The 22,002-nt window shown below is 39.8% G+C and overlaps 1 protein-coding gene across 1 annotated transcript in view; it reads left to right on the top strand.

Moving 5' to 3' along the window:
* The window catches only part of MYO3A (myosin IIIA), a 240,178-nt gene that overhangs the window by 152,192 nt on the left and 65,984 nt on the right, over positions 1–22,002 (top strand). Inside the window, exons 20-23 of the mRNA XM_080662723.1 lie at positions 1,351–1,498; positions 14,532–14,685; positions 16,384–16,472; positions 18,376–18,505. Coding sequence (XP_080518849.1) covers positions 1,351–1,498; positions 14,532–14,685; positions 16,384–16,472; positions 18,376–18,505 — 521 coding nt within the window. The remainder of the gene's footprint in view (positions 1–1,350; positions 1,499–14,531; positions 14,686–16,383; positions 16,473–18,375; positions 18,506–22,002) is intronic.

The following is a 22,002-nucleotide window of genomic DNA, read 5'->3' as shown; positions in this document are numbered from 1 at the left end:
CAGGCTGGCAGGGGAGGGCAGTTGGGGGAGACCAGGCCAGTTGGAGAGGGCAGTTGGGGGCAACCGGGCCGGCAGGGGAGGGCAGTTGGGGGCAATCGGGCCAGCAGGGGAGCAGTTAGGCGTCGATCAGGCTGGCAGGGGAGTGGTTAGGGGTTGATTAGGCTGGCAGGCAGAAGCGGTTAGGGGCAATCAGTCAGGCAGGCAGGCGAGCAGTTGGGAGCCAGCAGTCCCAGATTATGAGAGAGATGTCCCAGATTGGAGAGGGTGCAGGCTGGGCTGAGGGACACTCCCCCTCCCTCAGTACATGAATTTCATGCACCGGGCCTCTAGTAACCACATAAAAGTATACTCACTGTACTTCTAGGAACTTTCAGAAATATTCAATAGTTTTCATTTTGTCCATCCTATCACATATTCAAAATGTTCTGTAAGTCTACATTCTAAATGCAGTCTATTCCTTCCAATATAGAGAGTCTATCCCCCAGTTCACAGCATGCAGTTGCTAGCTGTCATTTCCAAATCCCTGCCTCACACAACACTAAGAGTAACCTAAGTTATGTAAATGGTGAACACAGGACTAATGTTTGTTCTTTCCTTTTTAAATTCACATGAAAATAAATTGGAAATGTATGTATTTCTTGGGAGAAGAGCAGACTTTTGACCAAGTATCTAACCTTTAGTAAGCGGAGATAGCCATTATGGAAGAGCAGGAAAAAATGCATTTGTAATGTGTAATTGTAAGATAGTATTTAATTGTATTTTGAAACATTTAATTGTAAAATGAATCCATATATATTTACACCTGTGGGTTATCATTTGTTGCATATTTTAAAATTATGAGTGAATAAACCTACAATACATAAGAATTCTTTAAAATAATTGAAATATTTTTAGCAAGATTTTTTAATTGTTGCCCTAAAATTAAAGACTAAGTATGCTCTTTCACAGAATTTGTGTTTTTTTTGGTATGGTTTTTATTGGACATATTTTTGTTATGTTCTGAATGCTAGCCATATTTTCTCTATGAATGAAGACTCACTCAGGGCTGTGATCTTGTGCTCATAAACCCATAGGAGTAATGTTTCTTTTGTTTAAATATAAAGATAGTATATCAGTGGTTTCTGTAGTACAAGAAAAATATTGACCATTTTCATATTAAAATTGAAATAATTTAATAATTATCTTTTGTAGTTCTATGGAGGGGAACCTTTTCAATTAATATTTTCACTTTAAGTGTGTATGCTGGTAAGTTTTTAGATAAATCACAAAAACATACTCTGAGATAACCTGATTTATAGTACCTCTTAAGAAAGTAAATAAGAAGTCAAAATAATGTCTCTAATTTTCCAGTGGGAATGGTGATGAACTGAGCATTGGCATACTGGATATATTTGGCTTTGAAAATTTCAAAAAAAATTCCTTTGAGCAGCTTTGCATTAACATTGCAAATGAACAAATTCAGTATTATTTTAATCAACACGTGTTTGCATGGGAACAGGTAAGTCAATATACTATAAAGATGCATGCATGTATGTTATATGCAGACTTGTACTAATGAAGCATGACCTAAATCATATATTTAAAGCCTTAAACATTTAATAAAGACAAAGAAAATATTTTCTCACTTCATTCCCATAGGAAAAACAAATACAAGCCAAAAAGCTAGTATGATATTCGATGTTGAATGTCCTCTATCAAAAATCAGTGCACCCTTCTCCAAAACTTAGCAAGCCTGAGCCCTTGCAAACAAAGATGTTTCCTTTGGGAATTTAAATAGATGAACCCAACTGTTTCTCTTTCTGTATGAAATTCTGTTTGAAATTTAAATATCCATCTAAAATGCATTAAACTTCAGAATTCCAGTAACTAGGCAACAGAACACAAGATAATGGGTTTGATGCAAATGCCATGAAACAGTAATTTTGTCAGGGTACAATGTGCAATTCATGATTCAGCTTCAAAAATATTCTTCCTTAGAGAAAAATCAGAGACTTACTTGAATTGCATTTGGCAAAACTGTAGTATTAAGACTATTTTAAATATTTTATCAAGTCTAAAAGAAATAGTCATATTCAGTATGTCATTTGTCTCTTTTAAAATAATATGAAAGTTGTATTTACTGATTACAACTGAAGTTTTTATTTAAATTTGAGATAAATTAGAGGTACTTGAACCTCTTTTGATTTAAAATAGTTAGGCTTATTGAGCATTAACTTTGAAATTGCATTTTGAAAACAGCGGTCACAAAAGAAAATATTTAGATCTTAACATTTCTTAAGCAAAAAAAAAAAAAAAAAAAGACTATACTTACACTTTTTAATCTGTGTTTACCCAGCTCTTATCGCCAGGCTCTCTCTCTCTTTCCTTCACAGACGAGCTCTTTGAAAGCATATTCAATACTCATTGCATTGTATCGATTTCTTCCCCACCTGGTACATTGAACCCATAGCATCTGGCTTGACTGCCCCCACTGAATCGGGATGGCCCTTCCTAATCTCCTCAGTCAATGGTACCAGAAACATTTTACTCCGCACATTATTAGTCTTTCTGTAATTTTCACCCTATTAACAGATCCCTATTTTTGGAAAACCCCTCCTTTAGCATTACTAACACCATCTTTCTATTTTCCTCTTTGATGGTCCTTCCTTTACTCTTTCTGCACCATCCTACACCAATGGTTCTAAACCTGGGCTGCATAGTAGAGTCACTTGGGCAATTTTGTAGAAGTCCAGGGCCCAGACCCTGTCCCAGACCAATTAAATTAGATCTCTTGGGCTGAGACCCAGGCACCACTGTTTTTTAAGGTTCCCAGTGTATTCCAATGTTGGTAATTTCTGGCCTAAATGATAGATCCTCCAAAGAGTTCTATCCTTGACCCTGACATATAAGAAGTGCTCAACAAATATTTATTAAATTAAGTTCATCTTGCTTTAATGCTTCACACTGTTCACAGAATTCATTCTAACCAGATATTGAAACAAGTAAAAAAAAAAATGGGATTACCTGCTTCAGGAGACAAGATTTATCTCCATGTATTTCCCATATGATTATTAAGAGTTTCTGTTGATAGACTACTGTTATTCTCTTTTGGAGGTTAAGATTAGGACCTAATTTATTGGAATTAGCCTTTTAACCAATGTACAGATCTTTCATTATTACTTGCTTTTCACTTTTATAGAATGTTACAATTTATAATTCACTTTTATTGATAGTCTTGAATTCCATCCATGATTCTGATGCTCTTAATTTTTTATTTTTTTTTGTCTTTGGCCTTGCTACAAATGAGACTATTCTATAACATACCTTTTTTCCTTTTTACAGAATTAACTAGAGGCCTGGTGCATGAAAATTCATGCATTGGAGGGGGGGTCCCTCAGCCTGGCTTGCCCCCTCTCACAGTCCAGGAGCCCTCAGGGGCGGGAGATGACCCAGCAATCAGGGGAAGTCAACGCCCCTTCACACCTCTGCTGCTGCCACTGCTGGCAGCACAAGCCTCGGCTGGCTTTGGTTACCTGAGCCTTGGGTGGCCCTGGGTGGCTGGGCAGCTGATAGCCGAGGCTTGCCTGTGCCTCGGGCCGGCCCTGGGTGGCTGGGGGTGCTGAGGGGACTGGAGGACTCCAGAGGCAGGTGCCTGGGGTGGGCCCAGCCTTGCCGTGTGCCTGACTCCCAGGTGGGGCTGAGGGGACTGGATGCCGCCATCTTTGAGTGTGGCAGTCAATTAGCATATTTCCTTCTATTGGCTGTGGGTGCTGCCATCTTTGAGGGTGGGGCAGTCAATTAGCATATTCCCTCCTTATTGTCTGTGGGCGCCACCATCTTTGCAACGGCATGAGAGTCAATTAGCATATTCCCTCTTTATTAGATAGGGTTGGGGTACACTGGTTAACAAATTATACAGATTTCAGGTGACCAAGTCTACAACACATAATCTGTACACTGTATTGTGTGTTCACCACTCCAAGTCAAGTCTCCATTCATTACCATTTACCTCCCCCTTTACCCTCCTCAGCCCTTCAAAAAAATGTACCTGAGAAGTTTTCTAGACAAAACAACTCAAAATTGTCCCCAATTTAAAATTTTAAGTAGGATCCAGTGAGGAATTAAGGCCATTCCCAATTCTTTCAAGTGACTTCCTAGAGAAGTGACCCAAGAACCCCTTCTTCATAATCTTAAGGACCAGGCAGCTGAGTGTGTGATGAATGTGTGATTTGTTCCATACAAGATTAGTCAGGGATTCTTTTAACTTTAATATGTGGGTGCACGTGTGGTTTTTTTTTTTTTTCTTTCACTGTCACTTCCTGTGAAGGCAAAAAAAGTAACTGAGAAATGTTAACTGTAGTTGTATGATTAGCTGTCACAGATAAAGAGAGCATACTTACACTAATTTCTATAAATGAGAAATAGGTAGTAAGCCAAGTCATTAATTAAAGTCATGGTCACATTTTTTTTTTTTTGGTAGAATATAATCACACTTTCAGTCTAACACAGAACTCCTTCATTTAATAAAGTCATTGCTGCTTATCAGTAGGACATGCTGTTCTCAATTTTATGCACATACAAAAAATTTGGCCAATCTGAGCAAAAGGCACCCTGCCTCAGGCAGCACCTTCCCAGATGAAACAACTTCTGGTCTGCTTAAACCAGCAAATGTTCTCTTTGTTGACAGTCCTACAACATTAGAACACAAATACAGGTTTCCTGAAAGCATTTCCTTATTTCTCCCAGGCTCAGTTTACTTGCAATATACACTGGGACACTCCAACGAAGTTGGTTACAAAGGCATTTTGAGTATCATTTTCCCTTTACTTTCCATTAAAACAATAATTAATAGACTACAGGAAAACCTTTTTAGTGAGTTTATGACAGTGACCTATTAATCCATGGCTTGCTGGGTGAATAGCTTTATGTTTCATAGAATGCTTGCCTCCAACTAACCATTTGTATTACTTTTAAAGGTCTTAAATCTGGGAACCCCACTTTTAGCTTGATGGCATCTATGCCTCCTTTCTTTTCATAACCAGCTTTTCTGTGGACATAAATCACATGTCTTGGAATCCCAACACCCAAACAAGAGCATCCAGAACTTGTATCTTTTTTTCCTCTTATTATCTAGATATTTGGAATATCTAAGATAGCTGGCCTATGGTAGAATTATTTTCCTACTGTGTAAACTGATAGGTCCTGAAAATTTTCTGGAGTTTGATATTTCATAATATTTGAAGTTTTCACATTTTTCTAGCACTAGAAGAATCATTTTATACAGATTGAATTTAATAAAATTTTTTTTAATATATTTTATTGATATTTTACAGAGAGGAAGGGAGAGGGATAGAGAGCTAGAAACATTGATGAGAGAGAAACATCGATCAGCTGCCTCCTGCACACCACTCACTGGGGATGTGCCCGCAACCAAGGTACATGCCCTTGACCGGAATCGAACCCGGGACCCTTCAGTCCGCAGGCCGACGCTCTATCCACTGAGCCAAACCGGTTTTGGCGAATTTAATAAAATTTAAAGGGATGATTTGCTTCTGAAGACAATAGTGTGAATATTAGATGATAACTTAGGTCCCCATCTCTGCAAATTGATGATGAGGCATATAGTTATAACCTTTTAAAATTCCAGACTCAAACTCTTCTAAATGAGTTGCAACCATAAAGTATATGTTTTTCTTTTAATTTGTTCATTCCACAAATATATTATTCATATTTCCTATTACATCTGTGTAGGGTTCTATTGATGCACACTGTTTACTTCCATATTTTTTTAAAAGCCTTTAATTAGCAGCTCAAAGAACAGGAAACACGTTATCCCATTTTCCATGCAGGAGGCATCTTTCTACAACAACCCTCACACTGAATCTCCATGGTAATTATGTAACCAAGATGGGGGGGTTGTTTTTTTTCATTTTCAGGTTTTCTTCCATGTAAAAGAGAGCTCAACAGTAAAAAGTGTGATAGCAAGCTTGACATTCTCTTCAAGTTAGTCATGTTAGTGCTGTAATGGTCGGTTTTGTCCTTTGTTTTAATTTTGCACTATGGTATAATCATTATAGTATGAACATACCAAAAGAAAAATGAAACTTATTCCCTACAAGTTTATGTTTCAAATCAAGGGGAATGCACACAAACCATTAATTAGTCACCCCTGGGCATGATTTGAATTGGAACAGATGCCATTGCTCTTTAGGGCTGTTAGGATACTACAAAGCATTGTTCTAGAACCCTGAAGATTCACTCTACTTCCTTACATGCCTATTTATACTACGACCAGCTTCCTTATCCATTAGTGCAGCTCAGCTTTCTGGCTAGTCACTGAGCTAAAGCTCATTTCTAAAGTGAGATATTAATATGTTTTCTGTATGAGGATAAGTTGTTACATGTATCACTTATATAAGTACCTGTGGGTTTAGAATTAAAAGTCAAAAATGATTTTATATGCAGGAAACTATTTACAGCACATAATAGAAACGATAACTGTAATAATGCTCTGGCTTCTTGCTGAAAATTATGTGTATGACTTTCATCTCCAGTTGCTCATATCCTGAAGATGAAAGCTTTTGAGATTTTTTAATGTGGGCTCTAAAACATAATTTGTGGCAATAACAAAGGACAAAAATTCATTCAATTATATAATACCTACATTTTTAACTTTATTAACATCGTAAAGTAAAAATCAGCCATCAGATAAAAAATGTGTGGGTAATTCAAAATAAACCCCTTATAAATGTCTTCAAATTGTTTTTCTTGCAAAATGTGAATTTTTATTTTATATCCAACTTTCTTCCCTATTAAATAAATCTTCCCTATTAAAGAGTGCTGTGGTGGTAGCATTTGTCTTATTTTAACTTTCCAAGTGATAAAGGACATTTATAGGCATTTTCTTTAGGCATTAAAATAGCCAGACATTTAAGAAACCCTTGATACAACAAATCTTCCTTTTTAAATGCTCAGCCAAGACTTAGATTAGTGTTTGAGATCACGTGCAAATGCTCCTTAGGCTTCTCACATACTAGGAGAATGTGGAAGTTGACATGCAAATGACAAGGTATGTGTGGAGCAGCCCAGCAGCAGCTCCTGGCAGGGGGTGTGTCTCCCTCTCCCTTGGCTCTCACAGGAAACCTCTTGGGTTTTGTGCCCACGTCATCCCTCACTCAGCACTGTGCTGCACATTTCTCTTTGCACCCATGAAGTTGGGTCAGCACCCTAATGCAATGTGGACATTTATTTTGATAACATTTTTCAAAACAAGAGCTCTTAATTATGATAAAAGATAATTTTAAATGAGATATGTAATTAGGAGCATAGATCCATACACTTGCAATAGTTTCTATATGTAAGGTTAAAGCATATTGTTGCCAAACTGAAATAAAATTATTTGGTAAAGATTTAAACATGACAGTAAAGGAGAAATACTTTTAAGTTGAAAGGTATATATAGAAAATTACATTTCTGAATTTCCAATCAAAATGCCTCCTTATCTTAAGCCAATGCCCATCAATAGAATATAAATTTGCAAAACTCTTTATGACTTTTAAAGAGCTTCAGAAATAGGTATCATACACAAAAAGACTTTTCATCTTAACATGCATTATATGGCTCTTTTTCTGGGAAAAAAAAAAAAAGGAAATGCTCTAAGAGCACCACTTGAAATTCCTTCCTTCCAAGTTCATTAAAAATCTCTATATATAAAATCCTAAGCGACCATTACAACCAGACGACCAGACAACCAGACAACTGGCTGGTAACTATGATACCACTGATCACCAGGGGGCAGACGCTCAATGCAGGAGCTGCCAGCCAACCTCCCACGGTCCCTTTCTCACACACACACACACACACACACACACACACACACACACGCGCGCGCGCGCGCGCGCATGCGCACACCCTGGCCAGCTGGCCAGCCTGATCGGGACAGGGCGAGACGGCCAGGCCAAGGGACCCCACCTGTGCATGAATTCGTGCACCAGGCCTCTAGTATGTGAAATAAAACATGTATATTTTATCAGGAATTATCCAAAATACTTTTCTCATAGGTTACTTGTCAGATTCTGAATGAATGACCTATGTCATCTCAAGGTAATGATAACAACATTCCCTGTGGTTTGCCATTAGTATTAACATAAAAATCAGCAGGATCATTAATACCAACTTTGAATAGAAAATACAGGAAGAAATCAACTTCAAATTAATACATTTTATTTTACATCAAGTGTTCAGATTTTTAAACATGCATATTGTCACTTTGTTTTCTTCATTTTTAGCTTTTTAAAATACTTAGTTACTTCAGTAAAATGTTATTACTAAAAATAATATCTATAAAGAGAAAAAGAATGAAAGCAAATGTGGTAAAATATTAGCCATTGGGGAATTTGATTAAAGGGGACATGGGAGTTTTTTGGTACTATTCTTGCAATTTGTCTTTCAGTTTGAAGTTATTTCAAAATAAAAAGTGGCAGAAGGTGTGTTTTTTTTCACTATAGTAAACATACTCAATTTACCTTGAGCACTAATAGCACTCTGAATCCTAGATTTTCAACCTTTAAAATGTTTCTCTTAGAATGAGGATTTTTGTCAATGGTTAGAATGAGTAGCTTCTCAATGGTTTCTGTCCAGTGTGGGAAATGTTTTTGTAAGTGTGTACACTCATAGGAGCAGCTGGTGAGTAGGAATTTTTTTACTAAAAGATAGACTTCAGGAATAAATGTGTTCATGTGGCTTTTTTCCCCTTGCAAATATTCTGTCAACAGAATATATATTTATTCATTAAGTTTCGCAACACATTGAGGCAGTCTTGGCATTTTGAAATGTTAGAACCAGAAGAAACCTAAATAGATGATTTACATTTCACAGATAACAAGGACTTCTGGTGACTTGCCCGAGGTTGCAGTCTGGTTGAACAAAGCCAGAACCAGGATCTAAGTCTTCTGATACCTATCCCAGGTTCTTCCTATGAACAAACAAATAGAACAAACAAATAAGTTCAGAAGAGCCAGAGATCTAAGAAAAGTAATCTCCGATGCGAAAGAAAAGGGTGCTCCTTGTATTTGAAAGAAAGGAAGGAAAAAGAGAGGAAGGGAGGGAGAAAAAGAAAGAGAAAGATACAATCTTTTCACATGAAAATCCAGGGAGAGTCAACATAAGGAAGAAAGAAGGAAAGTGGAGAGAAGAGTACACTGAGCAAGTGGCAGTGGAGGGAGCAGAGACCGCCTAGCAGAAAGGATATAAGGTGGAACAACTGAAAGAGAGTATATTAAAAACAGAGAAATCCAAAGATGTTTCTTCTGGGTTGGAATGGCAAGGCGGATAGAGCACTATTTCTGTGCCCTAAAGGACAGGGACTCTACCTTTTTCATCTTTGTTCTACCTTCTCTAACCCCATCTGCTCCAGAACATACACATAGTAGGTGCTCCTCAAATATTTGAGGAATTTTAGTATGTGGCACTTTCTACAATGGTCTATAGTACAGAGACAGTGCTACACACCTAAGTGAATTCCAAATACCATCTCTTGATATAAATCTCATTCATTCTTTGTCCCATGATTTGAAATGGGTAGAAGCATTTTTTTTTGAAGTGGAGCCTTTTCACGAAGATCACACCTGTTAACGTAAAAAATAATTCAGACCTGTAAAGAATTTTTGTGAATTTATTCGAGCCAAACTGTTGACATATGCCGGGAAGCAGAACCTCAATGAATTGAGATAATGCTCCGGAGAATGGAGGGTTACATCTGTATTTATACATTGCAATCAAAGGAAAGGGAGGTAGGTGGGTTACATGAAATTCATTGGTGATAGATTAGGGAGGTGGGATAAAGCAAAGTGGGGAAACCTCTGGGATAGGGTAAAAAATGAAATGATGGACATGTGCTTCTTTTACAGAGATGAATACAGGATACTTTAACGTAATTAACAGTTGACAATTAACTTGATAACAATAACAATGAGGGAATGTCCCGGTGCCATTTGTTGTGCCCTGAGGGGTCCCGGGTAAAAAGGAAGTTACAAGTTAGCCAGACATCTCACAGATATGTTATCCTAGAGGCAGAAAGGCAAATGGGCTCAGTAAAGATCTAAGTTGATCTTTGTCAGGGAAAATATCGGCCTAGGACATGACTACCCACTATAACCTGTTTGTAGTTAAATATTTAATTTTCAGACCATCTTTTGTGGTATTTTAGATCTTTGAGTTTGCAAGACTGCCACGCAGGCCTCCCCTGAGCTTGTCAGGTTAGCATGTGGCTCCTTTCGTCCACATACCAAAAGTGAAGAAGACCTTCCCTTCCCAAAGCCAAAGCTAAAGCAAAGGCTTTGAAGGCAAAGAAAGTGGTGCTGAAAGACGTCCACAGCCACACACACACACACACACACACACACACACACACACACACACACACACCAAGTTTCCCCTGACTACCAGTCAGCCATGAAGAAAATAGAAGTCAACAACACACTTGTGTTCATTGTGGAGGTCAAGGCCAATAAGCACCAGATCAAACAGGCTATGAAGCAAGGATGAACCTGGAGAGCATTGTGCTGAGGGAAATAAGCCAGCAGAGAAAGACAAGTATCAGATGATCTCACTCAAGTAGAATCTAATGAACAAAATTAACTACCAAGCAAAATAGCGATGAACTCAGAGAGCAAGCTGACAGCTCTGAGGGGGGAGGGAGTTGCTGGGACAGGAGAGGAATTGAGCAAAAAAGAAAGAGGAAAAACTCATGGACATGGACAACAGTGGACATGGACATGGATATAATTTCCTTAATAGCTCCACTGATGTGCTCTAAATATGTTTTCAATGTACAGGGCAAAGGAGGTGGAAAGAGGTGGAGGAAGGTATAGAGAGAATAAATGGTAGAAACCTGACTTGAGGTGGTGAACACACAATACAGTGTACAGATGAAGAGTTGTAGAATGTGCACTTGAAACTTGTATAATTTTGTTAACCAGTGTCACCCCAATAAATTTAATAAAAAGGAAAACAAATCAGGCTATAAAGAAGCTCTATGACATTGACATGGTCAAGATCAATACCCTGATCAGGCCTGATGGCGAAAAGAAGGCATATGTTTGACTGGCTCCTGATTATGATGCTTTGGATGTTGCCAACAAAATTAGGGTCATCTAAACTAAGTCCAGCTGGCTAATTCTTTTGGTTTTTAATATATTTTATTGATTTCAGAGAGGAAGAGAGAGGGAGAGAGAGAGAGAAACATCAATGATGAGAGAGAATCATTAATTGGCTGCTTCCTGCACACCCCACACTGGGGATCCAGCTTGCAACCCGGGCATGTGCCCTTGACTGTAATTGAACCTGAAACCCTTCAGTCCGCAGGCTATCCACTGAACAAAACGAGCTAGGACTGGCTAATTCAAAATATAAAAAATTTTCACTGTGAAAAAAAAAAGTGGACTAAAATTTTAAAATAAGAGACATGCACATGGTTGGGGGGGCGGGGGGGGGGGATAAACCGTGACCAGTTTAGGAAGCAGGTTACTGAATTACTTTAGGAGATGAGAGGAGGTCTCTCTGAGGACCTGAGAATCGAGCCTTTATTGTGTTACTAATCTGTGCTGAGTAACCTACCCTTATTTTACTCCTGCCATGGAAGCTTGCAGCCTCTCTCAGCCTGTGGTGACCACCCTTCCACGCTGCTGTGTGAGCCTGAGGACTTACTTTAGTAACCTCAGATCTCTCATAAGATGACATATTGACCCTCAATATTTAAGCTTGCTGTCTAAGCACTGTAGCTATGGGGGTGCACCTTCCATGGGCTTTCTTGCCAATGTGTCCTTTCGCAACCCACACTCAAAATTCAGTGAAAAACAAAGGAGAATTTAACTCAGGATGAAATTTCTTACCATTCAAGTCTTATGATTTTCCTTGCCCCCTTGATATATACTTTAAAAAGTAATTCATCTAACCTTTTTCAAAAGAGAATTCCAGCTGTCTGAACAGAGATGGGATTACATATGCTAAACAGCTCAGCTTTTCCTGAGTAATTCCACTGATGTGCTGAAAATGTATTTTTAGTGTACAGGGCAAAGCAGAGGACTTTCTGAAGTGGTAGGTGAGTGTCAATTCTCTGCATATACTCAAAAACAACTAAACTAAGCATTTTGAGTTTATAACTACGCTAACAATATATAACATATGTTTTAGTCATGATCATTTTACTAAAAGTGCTTTATGAATCCTGAGTAACAGCATTTTTCCTCCATTGGTTTGCCTGGAGTTTGTAATACTAACAAGTATCTTAAAGGGGAGCCTATTGTTTTCCAAGCTCCTCATCTCTGCTCTGTGTGACCTGCCATGGAAGCATTCAGTGGATTTTGACACAGGCAAATAGAGATGACAAATGCATTGGTTTAGACCTTAACCTCATGTGCTTTCTATATAAAAGATACAAGACTGCCTTTGAACTTTGCAGTTGTCATTTAAGCTATAACATGCTGTCAGCATAATGTGTCTAATAGTAAAGTAAATCTAGGTCTACATACTTCTCCAAGGTTACCTTCAAATGAAAAAGCGGCTTGCTGAATTAGTTTAGGAGATGAGAAAAAGCTGTGAAACATCAAGACATTGTTTCCATTTGTTTTTTTGTACTGGATAAACAAAATGTCTTTCAGGTTGTCTACCTCTGAGATCAGGGGTTCTGCCTCATTTTCTGTATTAGATTTTATTTTAAAATATAAATTTTTTTTTCTGGTGACACCTTTGAGATTTTAATTTCATGAGGCTCCAAAAGTAGCGATTAAAACTTTTGCTTATCAAATGGCCCACCTGCCGTTGACTAAATTCCTCCATGAAGCTGCCAGAAATAACTTCTCTTTCTCTGAACTCCTGTCATACATGTAGCATTTATCTGTCACATCTTACCTTGCATTTTGAATATGTATTTACTAAACTTATCAGTCAAGTTATATTTTAAACCCACTGAGGACCAGGAGTTTGTTTTAAACATCTATTTATCACCCAACACAGTTCCTTATTACAAGATGTTTAATGAATTAAAAATATAAAATATATAAAATTAAAGTTAAATATATAAAGGAAAAATAGCCTGTAATTTTAACTTGTGGGTGGAGCAGGACATTCTTCCTGAATCTGTGGTTATCTGATACACTTGCCAGTAAGAGTTGCTTCTCACCTGAGAGCCGGTGAGTATCCTGCACATAAGCATTGCTACAAGTTATTGTTCAGATGTCATATGTGTTCTCTCTTTTCTAGCCTGTGAAGTAGGGACACAATATGAAGGCAAAGTCATAGAAACACATATGTAGCACAATTCTTCATGTCCCTTTTGGAAAGTAGATCATCCTCACTATGTTGGTCTGGAACCATGATCGTACAGTAATTGTTTCTTGCTCTTTATTTTATGAATCTTATATACTCAACAGCAAATTATTATTAATGAGCCAGATATTTTGACTTTTGTTAGATGAAGATTGTGAGCTCCACTGAGTACATGAGAAAGTGGAAGCTTCAGAGGATGAAAACTCCAAAGGATTACATGCTAGTGAAGTGGCAGACCCCAGGCATGAACCTGTTTGTGCTTGGCTCTGAATCCATCGGTTGTTCCTGTGACCCACAGCTGTCCACTTTGCTAACAATAACTGAAACATCTATATATAAAAAAGCCTAAGCAACCATCGCAACCGAACGGACGGCCAAACAGGCTGCATGGGGTGACTAGGTCGGCAGGGGCGTTAGTGAGGGGTGACCATACGACTGAGCAGCAGGCTGCATGGGGCGACCAGGCCGGTGGGGAGGGGGATGGGGGGTACAGTTAGGGGCATTCAGGCTGGCGGGGTGGGGGGGCAGTTGGGGGTGACTAGGCCAGCAGGGGTACAGTTGGGAGTGACCAGGCCAGCAGGTGGAGCAGTTAGGGGCAATCAGGCAGGCAGGCAGGTGAGAAGTTAGGAGCCAGTGGTCCTGGATTGTGAGAGGGATGTCCGACTGCCGGTTTAGGCCTGATGCCAGGATCGGGCCTAAACTGACAGTCAAACATCCCCCGAGGGGTCCTGGATTGGAGAGGGTGCAGGCTGGGCTAAGGGGACTCCCCCTGCCCCCGTGCACAAATTTCATGCACCGGGCCTCTAGTTATTATATAAATATTTGTGAGACATTCACATCTGGAACTAGATAAAAGGCTTACATTGAGGGAAGTGTAATCCTAAAATAGACCTAATTAATATTCTATAAACTATTGAACATAATTTTATTACTGCCCATTAATAACATATTCCCTTGCATTTTGAAATCTTAAGTTGTCTGTAATTCTGGTCTAGAGACTAGAAACTTTTCATTAACTACCCTGAATAAGAATCAGTGCTGACTTTAATGATCTCGTATTTCTGGGGAGAGAAAAATACAGTGACACCCTCAGTTTAAGGTCAAGGTCAGAGGGAGTGATTTATTATAATATGTGTAAAGTAGGATGTTAGGTCATTACTGTAAAGCTACATATTATTCATAAATTTTAAAGTGTATTTTTCAATATGTTTCATGTCCTATTACAGAATGAATATGTAAATGAGGATGTTGATGCCAGAGTTATTGAATATGAAGATAACCGGCCCATCCTAGATATGTTTCTGCAGAAGCCAATGGGTTTACTATCCCTACTTGATGAAGAAAGTAGATTTCCCAAGGCCACTGACCAGACTCTAATAGGTGAGTATGTCTACCTTTTCTGATATAGTCATCTAATTCTGAATGATTGAAAAACAGACTTTTAGCCCTGGCTGGGTGGCACAGTTGGTTGGAGTAAAAGGTTTCCAGGTTTGATTCCCATTCAGGGCACCTATCTGCGTTGCGGGTTCCATCCCCTGTTGGGGTGCATGGGGACAGAGCTTATCAGTGTTTCCCTCTCTCTCCCTTCCTCTCTCTAGACATATCCTCAGGTGAGGATTGAAATGAAACAATTTTAATAGGTTTTTAATTATTTGGGAGAAAACAGCTATCACAAAGCCTGCATATTGGATTTTAAAGAGGCTTTGGATTTAATAACTGGACCAGTGAATGTTGATAATAGGGTGAAATATTTCATGAAAAATTAAACAAATTTAGACATTGGACTTCTCCTAACTTTAATGGTAGCACCCCAACCATAGGATGTTATGTTAGAAATGACCTTAGAAATTATCCAGCCCAAAATTAGAAATTGGAGGGCAAGGCAAAAGGATAGTTCTAGAATTTGAAATGAGTTAGCTAATGGAAAGGAAATAAATTCATCTGTGATGTTCTAGTCATTTATCTACTAGATGCAACTAGACTCAAATACCTTAATAGTCTCTAAGTTACAGTACATTAAGTGTTTATAATAATCCCAAGTCATCAAAAATATTAAACATTTTTTCTGTTTCATAAGGCAGAGATGTATACTCTATTTAAAAGATTATCATCTAAAAATGGTTAACATAAATGTCCTACTCCTTAAATTTAAAAAAAAAAAAACTTCAGCTTTTTCAGCTATCTGAAAAAATAATTTTTAATGTGGAACACTATATTCCCTGATGGTAGGAGATAACCATTATGTATACTCAATATTTGCAAAAAATTCAGATATTCTCTCACTTACTTTTGGTGATATATTGGTCTGTTTCTGACCATTAAAGTCAGTGGTGCTAATTCTTTCTTACTGATTGGTTTCTTCTGTCCTCTAATTGCACAATACTAATGGAAAAGAAAATAATACCCAAATTGTGGGAAAATGATTGCATAGCAGTCACTCTATTTTGATGCTAAAATGTTCCTTCTAGAACATGGAGTAAAAAGTTCTCTGAGGTTAGTAAAATTGTTATAGAAAAGTAACTGTCTTTATGGTCCTGTTGTGTTTTCCACACAATCAATAATAGCATATAGCATCTAATAGAAAGGAAAGGCAAACACCCAGTTTCTAGGTGCCTGGCTTTGCTGTGTTTCACAAACCCCTTTGTTCAGTCAGACTCCAGCAGTTCCCTTCCTCTGTACCAGCGGTTCTCACAATATGGTCCCCAGACAAGGAACATTAGCATCACCTGGGATCGTGCTAGAATTGTGATTTCTTGGATCCCATTCCAGATATACTGAGTCAGGAACTCTGGGGGTAAGACCTAGCAATCTGAGTTTTTAATGGGCCCTCTAGGGGACTTTGTTGTTTACTAAGGTCTGAGAACTACTGCTATAAATCATAACGGAATGGTAAAATTCATTATCTTGAATTTTGCCATACCATTTATAATTATATTCCAAATCTGCACATATTAGCTATGTAAAATTTTCTTTTTTACTGCACATTGTCCATTTTATGGAGAAAGGGGTGATTCTGTCAATATACATTTTTTGAGGATCTCCTACATACTTAATATTGGTGTTCCATTTTTTCTATAGAAAAATTTGAAGATAATCTGAAGTCACAGTACTTCTGGAGGGCCAAAAGAATGGAACTTAGTTTTGGAATTCACCATTTTGCAGGAAAGGTAAGAACTTTAAGGAATTATGATTGAATTTCTCTTTAGTCTTTTGTTGAATAATAAGGGTAGACATGAAAATTATGGCCTGAAATATTTACAGATGGTTATAATGAGATAGCCATCTGTGTCTGCCCCTATCTGGCCCTTACTCTGCTCTGCAACTTCCTACAGTCTGTCCTGTTCTTCACCAACCACTCTTGCTCCAACCACTTCCACTTCTAGCATCTATCCTGAAAAGATAAAAAAAAAAAAATTAAAAATTCTGCAACAACACAAGGTAATAGTTTTTCTAGAGGAATTTTTATTAAACTAAGGGAAAAGAAGAAAGAAAAGAAAGAGACAAGTCTTCAACAGTCCATCTTTCTGATCCTGATATCTGGTTTTGGGTGAGATTGGCTGGCAATGGGTACCCACTTTTTTCTTCTTTTAATGAGAGCTGGAAACTTCATTATAAACTGACTTTTTCAAACATTAGTGCTTCTCTCTTCACTGCCGACTTTGTCTCTTCTTCCTCCCAACAGGAGATGGTATCAGGCTTAGAGGTGTGATCAGATAACTGAGCTAACCTAGATAGATGGAATTGGCTAATGGAATTGGTGCACAGTTAGAGGAAGAAATGTTTATGCATCGACAGATACACACTCCCACACCAAAGCAAACCTCAGTACCTAGAGGACGTTTTCCTTACCTTCTGCAGAGAATAACAGGCCATTCCCTCACAATGATGTTATAAATATTGGAGGACTAGGAAGGTATTAAAATCAAGAAAGAATGCAATGGATTAAAAATACATAAACAAAATAAAATAATTCATAATCCTGAGTACCCTAGTTTGCTAGAACTATATTCCACAAACTTTGATATTCCACAGACTTGTCACTGAAAAAAAAAATCTGCCTTAAACATAATTATAGCCCCTCATGATTTTTAGCATCTGATTTTTCAAAAAAGCCTCTTTTAAAACAACCATTAAGAATTGCCTATGATCATTTTATCCAGGTTTTAATAACTATATCAGTCTTCTTGGATTGCCATACCATTAATACCACAGGCAGAGTGGCTTAAAACAATAGAAATTTTTTTTTCACAGTTCTGGAGACAACAAAGCCAATATCAAGGTGCCAGCAGGGCTGGTGTCTGTTGAGGCCTCTTCCTGGCTTGCAGACAACTGCCTTTTTGCTGTGTCCTTATATCTTTTTTTTCTCTGTGTACAGGTTGGGGTCCAGAGAGACAGATCTCTGGTGTATCTTCCTCATTTTAGGACATCAGTCCTATGGGATTAGGACCCCAACCGATGACCTCATTTAACCTTAGTTACCTGCTTAAATACCCTCTCTCCAAATACAGTCACATTTGAGGATGAGGATTCAACATAATAATTTTAGAGGAACAGAATTCAGTCCATGACAACAACCATATTGGACCAGCCTACAGAGATCTTTGGGTTACCTTGATTTTTCTAAAGCCTTAAAATTATTCACCCCCACAGTGAACTTAGACCATTCTTACTACTGAGACAAAAATCTGTAATGGCTAACTCACTGCAGTGAATCAATTGTAATAGAAATGAGAATGCCCGGGTGGTCCCAGTGTGCTTCCTCCTGCCACACCCAACCCTCCAGAAATACACCAGATTTCCAACATAAAACATGGGAGGAATCAAACTTATCATTTCAACACCCCAAAAATCAGTGAGACAAATATTTCTCTGACAAGATTTATTGTAAACCTGGAGAAGTTTGCTTTTCCAACCAAATTGTAAGGGACTACCTTTATAAATCTTTGTATGCCTGTCTGTCACTCCGCACAGAGTAAGCTCTCATCATAGATACCTATTGATGATGATGATGATGATGATGATGGCAGTGACACTGATTGTGATGATGATGATAATATACTTTATCAACAGGTCCTCTACAATGCAAGTGGGTTCTTAGCTAAAAATAGAGATACTCTTCCAACTGATATTGTGCTACTCTTGAGGTCATCAGAAAACAATGTAATTCGAGAACTAGTTAACCACCCTCTGACAAAAACAGGTAAGATAAGACAATTACCTTTAAATGAAAAAGTTTTTCAGGCCTGATCAAATAATTTCTGATTGTAATTTTCAAGAGTATGATCCTCAGTTTTTCACATTGGTTTGTTTTTGGCTCACTAAATAGGCAATTATTAACATCCCCTGCCTAGATCATCTGAAGAACATAATAAAACATAAAGAAGGCAGGTTTTCATTAAAGAAAGTGAAGCACCTCCCAGAAAGTATGGTGGTGTCCTAGCACCTCACTAGAAGAATATGCTTCCCTCCAGAGAGTTTAGAATTGCCTGCTATTTTCGAGCAGGTAGCATCTGGATGGTTCTTTGAGGTCTACAGGTTTAGTGAGCTCTGACTTATTGACTAAAGACTCACACAACCTTGTTCCATTCAACCACATACATTCTTAAATCTGCTTTTAAGTAGAAAAAAATGTAGTTTGGGTTGTTTTTCTTTACTGGAGTTTGAAATTTTCCTCTGCATTTTTTATAGTTTTACTAGAGGCCTGATGCATGAAAATTCATGCACTGGAGGGGGGGCCCTCAGCACAGCCTGCCCCCTCTCACAGTCCAGGAGCCCTCAGGGGTGGGAGGTGACCTGGCAATCAGGGGAAGGAGACACCCCATCACACCTCTGCTGCTGCCTCTGCCAGCAGCACAAGCCTCAGCCGGCCCTGGTTACCTGAGCCTCAGGCAGCCCTGGGCAGCTGGGCAGCCACCATCTGAGGCTTGCCTGTGCCTCGGGCCGGCCCTGGGGGTTGGGGGGCTAGGGGACTGGGGGACTCCAGAGACAGGTGGGGCTGAGGGGACTGGGCACCACCATCTTATGGCTGTGGGCACCGCTGTCTTTGAGGGCGGGGCAGTCAATTAGCATATTTCCTCTTATTGGCTGTGGATTCCACCATCTTTGAGGGCAGGGCAGTCAATTAGCATATTCCCTCCTTATTGGCTGTGGGCATCGCCATCTTTGCAACGGCATGAGGGTCAATTAGCATATTCCTTCTTTATTAGATAGGATTGATGTATAACTGACATATACACATGCACATATTTAGACAATAAAATTTAATGAGTTTTTGACATACATAAATCCCTGTAAAACCATGACCACAATCAATAATAAACCTATTGATCACCCCCAAATGATATTTCTTCCTGACTCTTTGTAATCCTCCTCCCACTCTTCCCTGCCCCTAACCAAATGTTCTTCACAATCTTGAGTCTTCCAATCAGGAGGCAAAATATAGCTATTCATTTATTTAAGTCTTCTTTAACTTCTTACAACAATATTATGTAGTTTCAGCATGCAAGTCTTATACATCTTTTGTCAAATTATCTGCTAGTATATCACATTTTAAGCTATTATAAGTGGTAATTTTTAATTCAAGTTCTGTGTGTTGCTACTATATAGGAACCCAATTAATCTTTGTGTATTAATTTTTGCCCTGCAATGTTGCTTAATTTATTTGAGTAGGTGGGTATCGTTTATTATACATAAAGTTTGCTATAATAACATAGATAAAATGGGGAAATATTATATTAGGCTTCGAAGCAAGAGCTTATGGAACTCATTTCCCCAAAGAATAGTTTCAACCTAAAGAGTTAAATTACAAGAATAATAATCCTATATAATAAAAACCTAATAATAATACTATATAATGAAAGCCTAATATCATCCAGTCGGCCATTGAACCAACCAAAGTGTAATATGCTAAAGATATGCTAAGGCCACTCAACCGTTTGCTATGACGTGCACTGACCACCAGGGTGCAGACAGTCGACTGGTAGACCAGTCACTATGATGTGCACTGACCACCAGGGGCCAGATGCTCCAACTGGTAGGTTAGCTTGCTGCTGGGGTCCGGCCAATCAGGACTGAGCAAGATGGGCCAGACATGCCCTGGAGCCCTCTTGCGGTCCCTCCCCGGCAGGCCAACCTCCCGTGTCCCTCTCTGGCCCCGAATGTGCACTGGTGGGGTCCCTGGCCTGGCCTGCGCCCTCTCACAATCCGGGCTGAGGGACTCCTTCCCCCCTCCCCAAGTGCACGAATTTCAAGCACCGAGCCTCTAGTCCTATATAATAAAAGCCTAATGTGCTAAGTGTTCAGTCGTCTGGTTGGCCGTTCAACCAATCAAAGCGTCATGCCAATGATATGCTAAGGCTGTTCAACCACTCACTATAATGTGCACTGACTGCCATGGGGCAGACAGTCAGTCGGTCGACCCATTGCTAAGATGTGCACTGACTACCAGGGGGCAGATGCTTCGAGCAGTAGGTTAGCTTGCTGCTGGGGTCCAGCTGATCAGACTGAGCGAGATGGGCCAGACATGCCCTGGAGCCCTCCCATGATCCCTCCCCGGCTGGCCAACCTCCCGCATCCCTCCCTGGCCCCGAACATGCACTGGTGGGGTCCCTCGGCCTGGCCTGTGACCTCTCGCAATCTGGGACCTCTTGGGGGATATTGGAGAGCCAGTTTTGGCCCGATCCCACAGGGGGAGCACCACTCAGCCAGAAGCCAGGCTTATGGCTGGCGAGAGCAGTAGTGGTGGTGGGAGCCTCTCCCGCCTCTGCGACAGCCCTAAGGATGTCCAAGGGCTCTCAGACATTGAGAGGGTGCAGGCCAGGCTGAGGGACCCCCCCAGCAATTGCACAAATTTTGTGCCCCAGGCCTCTAGTGATGTAATAAATTTAGAAAGGACTTAGATTCAAGACATTACAGATGCTATGGCATAAGGTATCTAAAATGTTGAGACTGACATTGTAAACAATAACTGGGGTTCAGCAAACTCACCTTGTCTCTACTACAGATATAAAACATTGAGTTATTAGCACACTGACTAGCTACTATTTGAGTAGGTTTTTTTGTTGTAATTTCTATAGGATGTTCTACATAGATGGTCATGTCATTCTTGATTAAGGAGTTTTCCCTTTCTACTCCAAATTGTTTACTTTTTATTTCTTCACTAGAGGCCTGGTGCATGAAATTCATGCATGAGGGGGGCAGGCGGGGGTCCCCTCAGCCCAGCCTGCACCCTCTCCAATCTGGGACCCCTCGGAGGATGTCCAACTGCCAGTTTAGGCCTGATCCTGGGCATCGGGCCTAAACCGGCAGTCGGACATCCCTCTCACAATCCAAGACCACTAGCTCCTAACTTCTCACCTTCCTGCCTGCCTGATAGCCCCTTAATGCCACCCCCCCCCCGCTGGCCTGGTCGCCCCCAACTGCCCCCCCCCACTGATCTGGTTGCTCCTTACTGCCCCCCCTGCCAGCCTGGTCACCCCCAACTGCCCCCACCCTGCCAGCCTGGTTGCCCCTCACTGCCACCCCCACCCCCCCCGCTGGCCTGGTCATCCCCAACTGCCCCTTCTGCGGGCCTGGTCACCCCACACAACCTGCTGTTGGGTCATTTGCTTGTCCCTCACTGCCCCCCTGCCAACCTGGTCACCCCACACAGCCTGCTGCTCAGTCATTTGGTCTCCCCTCACTGCCCCCCTGCCGACC

Source organism: Plecotus auritus, assembly GCF_963455305.1.
Source record: "Plecotus auritus genome assembly, chromosome: 1".
NCBI classification, from domain to species: domain Eukaryota; kingdom Metazoa; phylum Chordata; class Mammalia; order Chiroptera; family Vespertilionidae; genus Plecotus; species Plecotus auritus.
The sequence above is the reverse complement of the archived record's forward strand: the minus strand, read 5'-3'. Positions and strand labels throughout refer to the sequence as shown.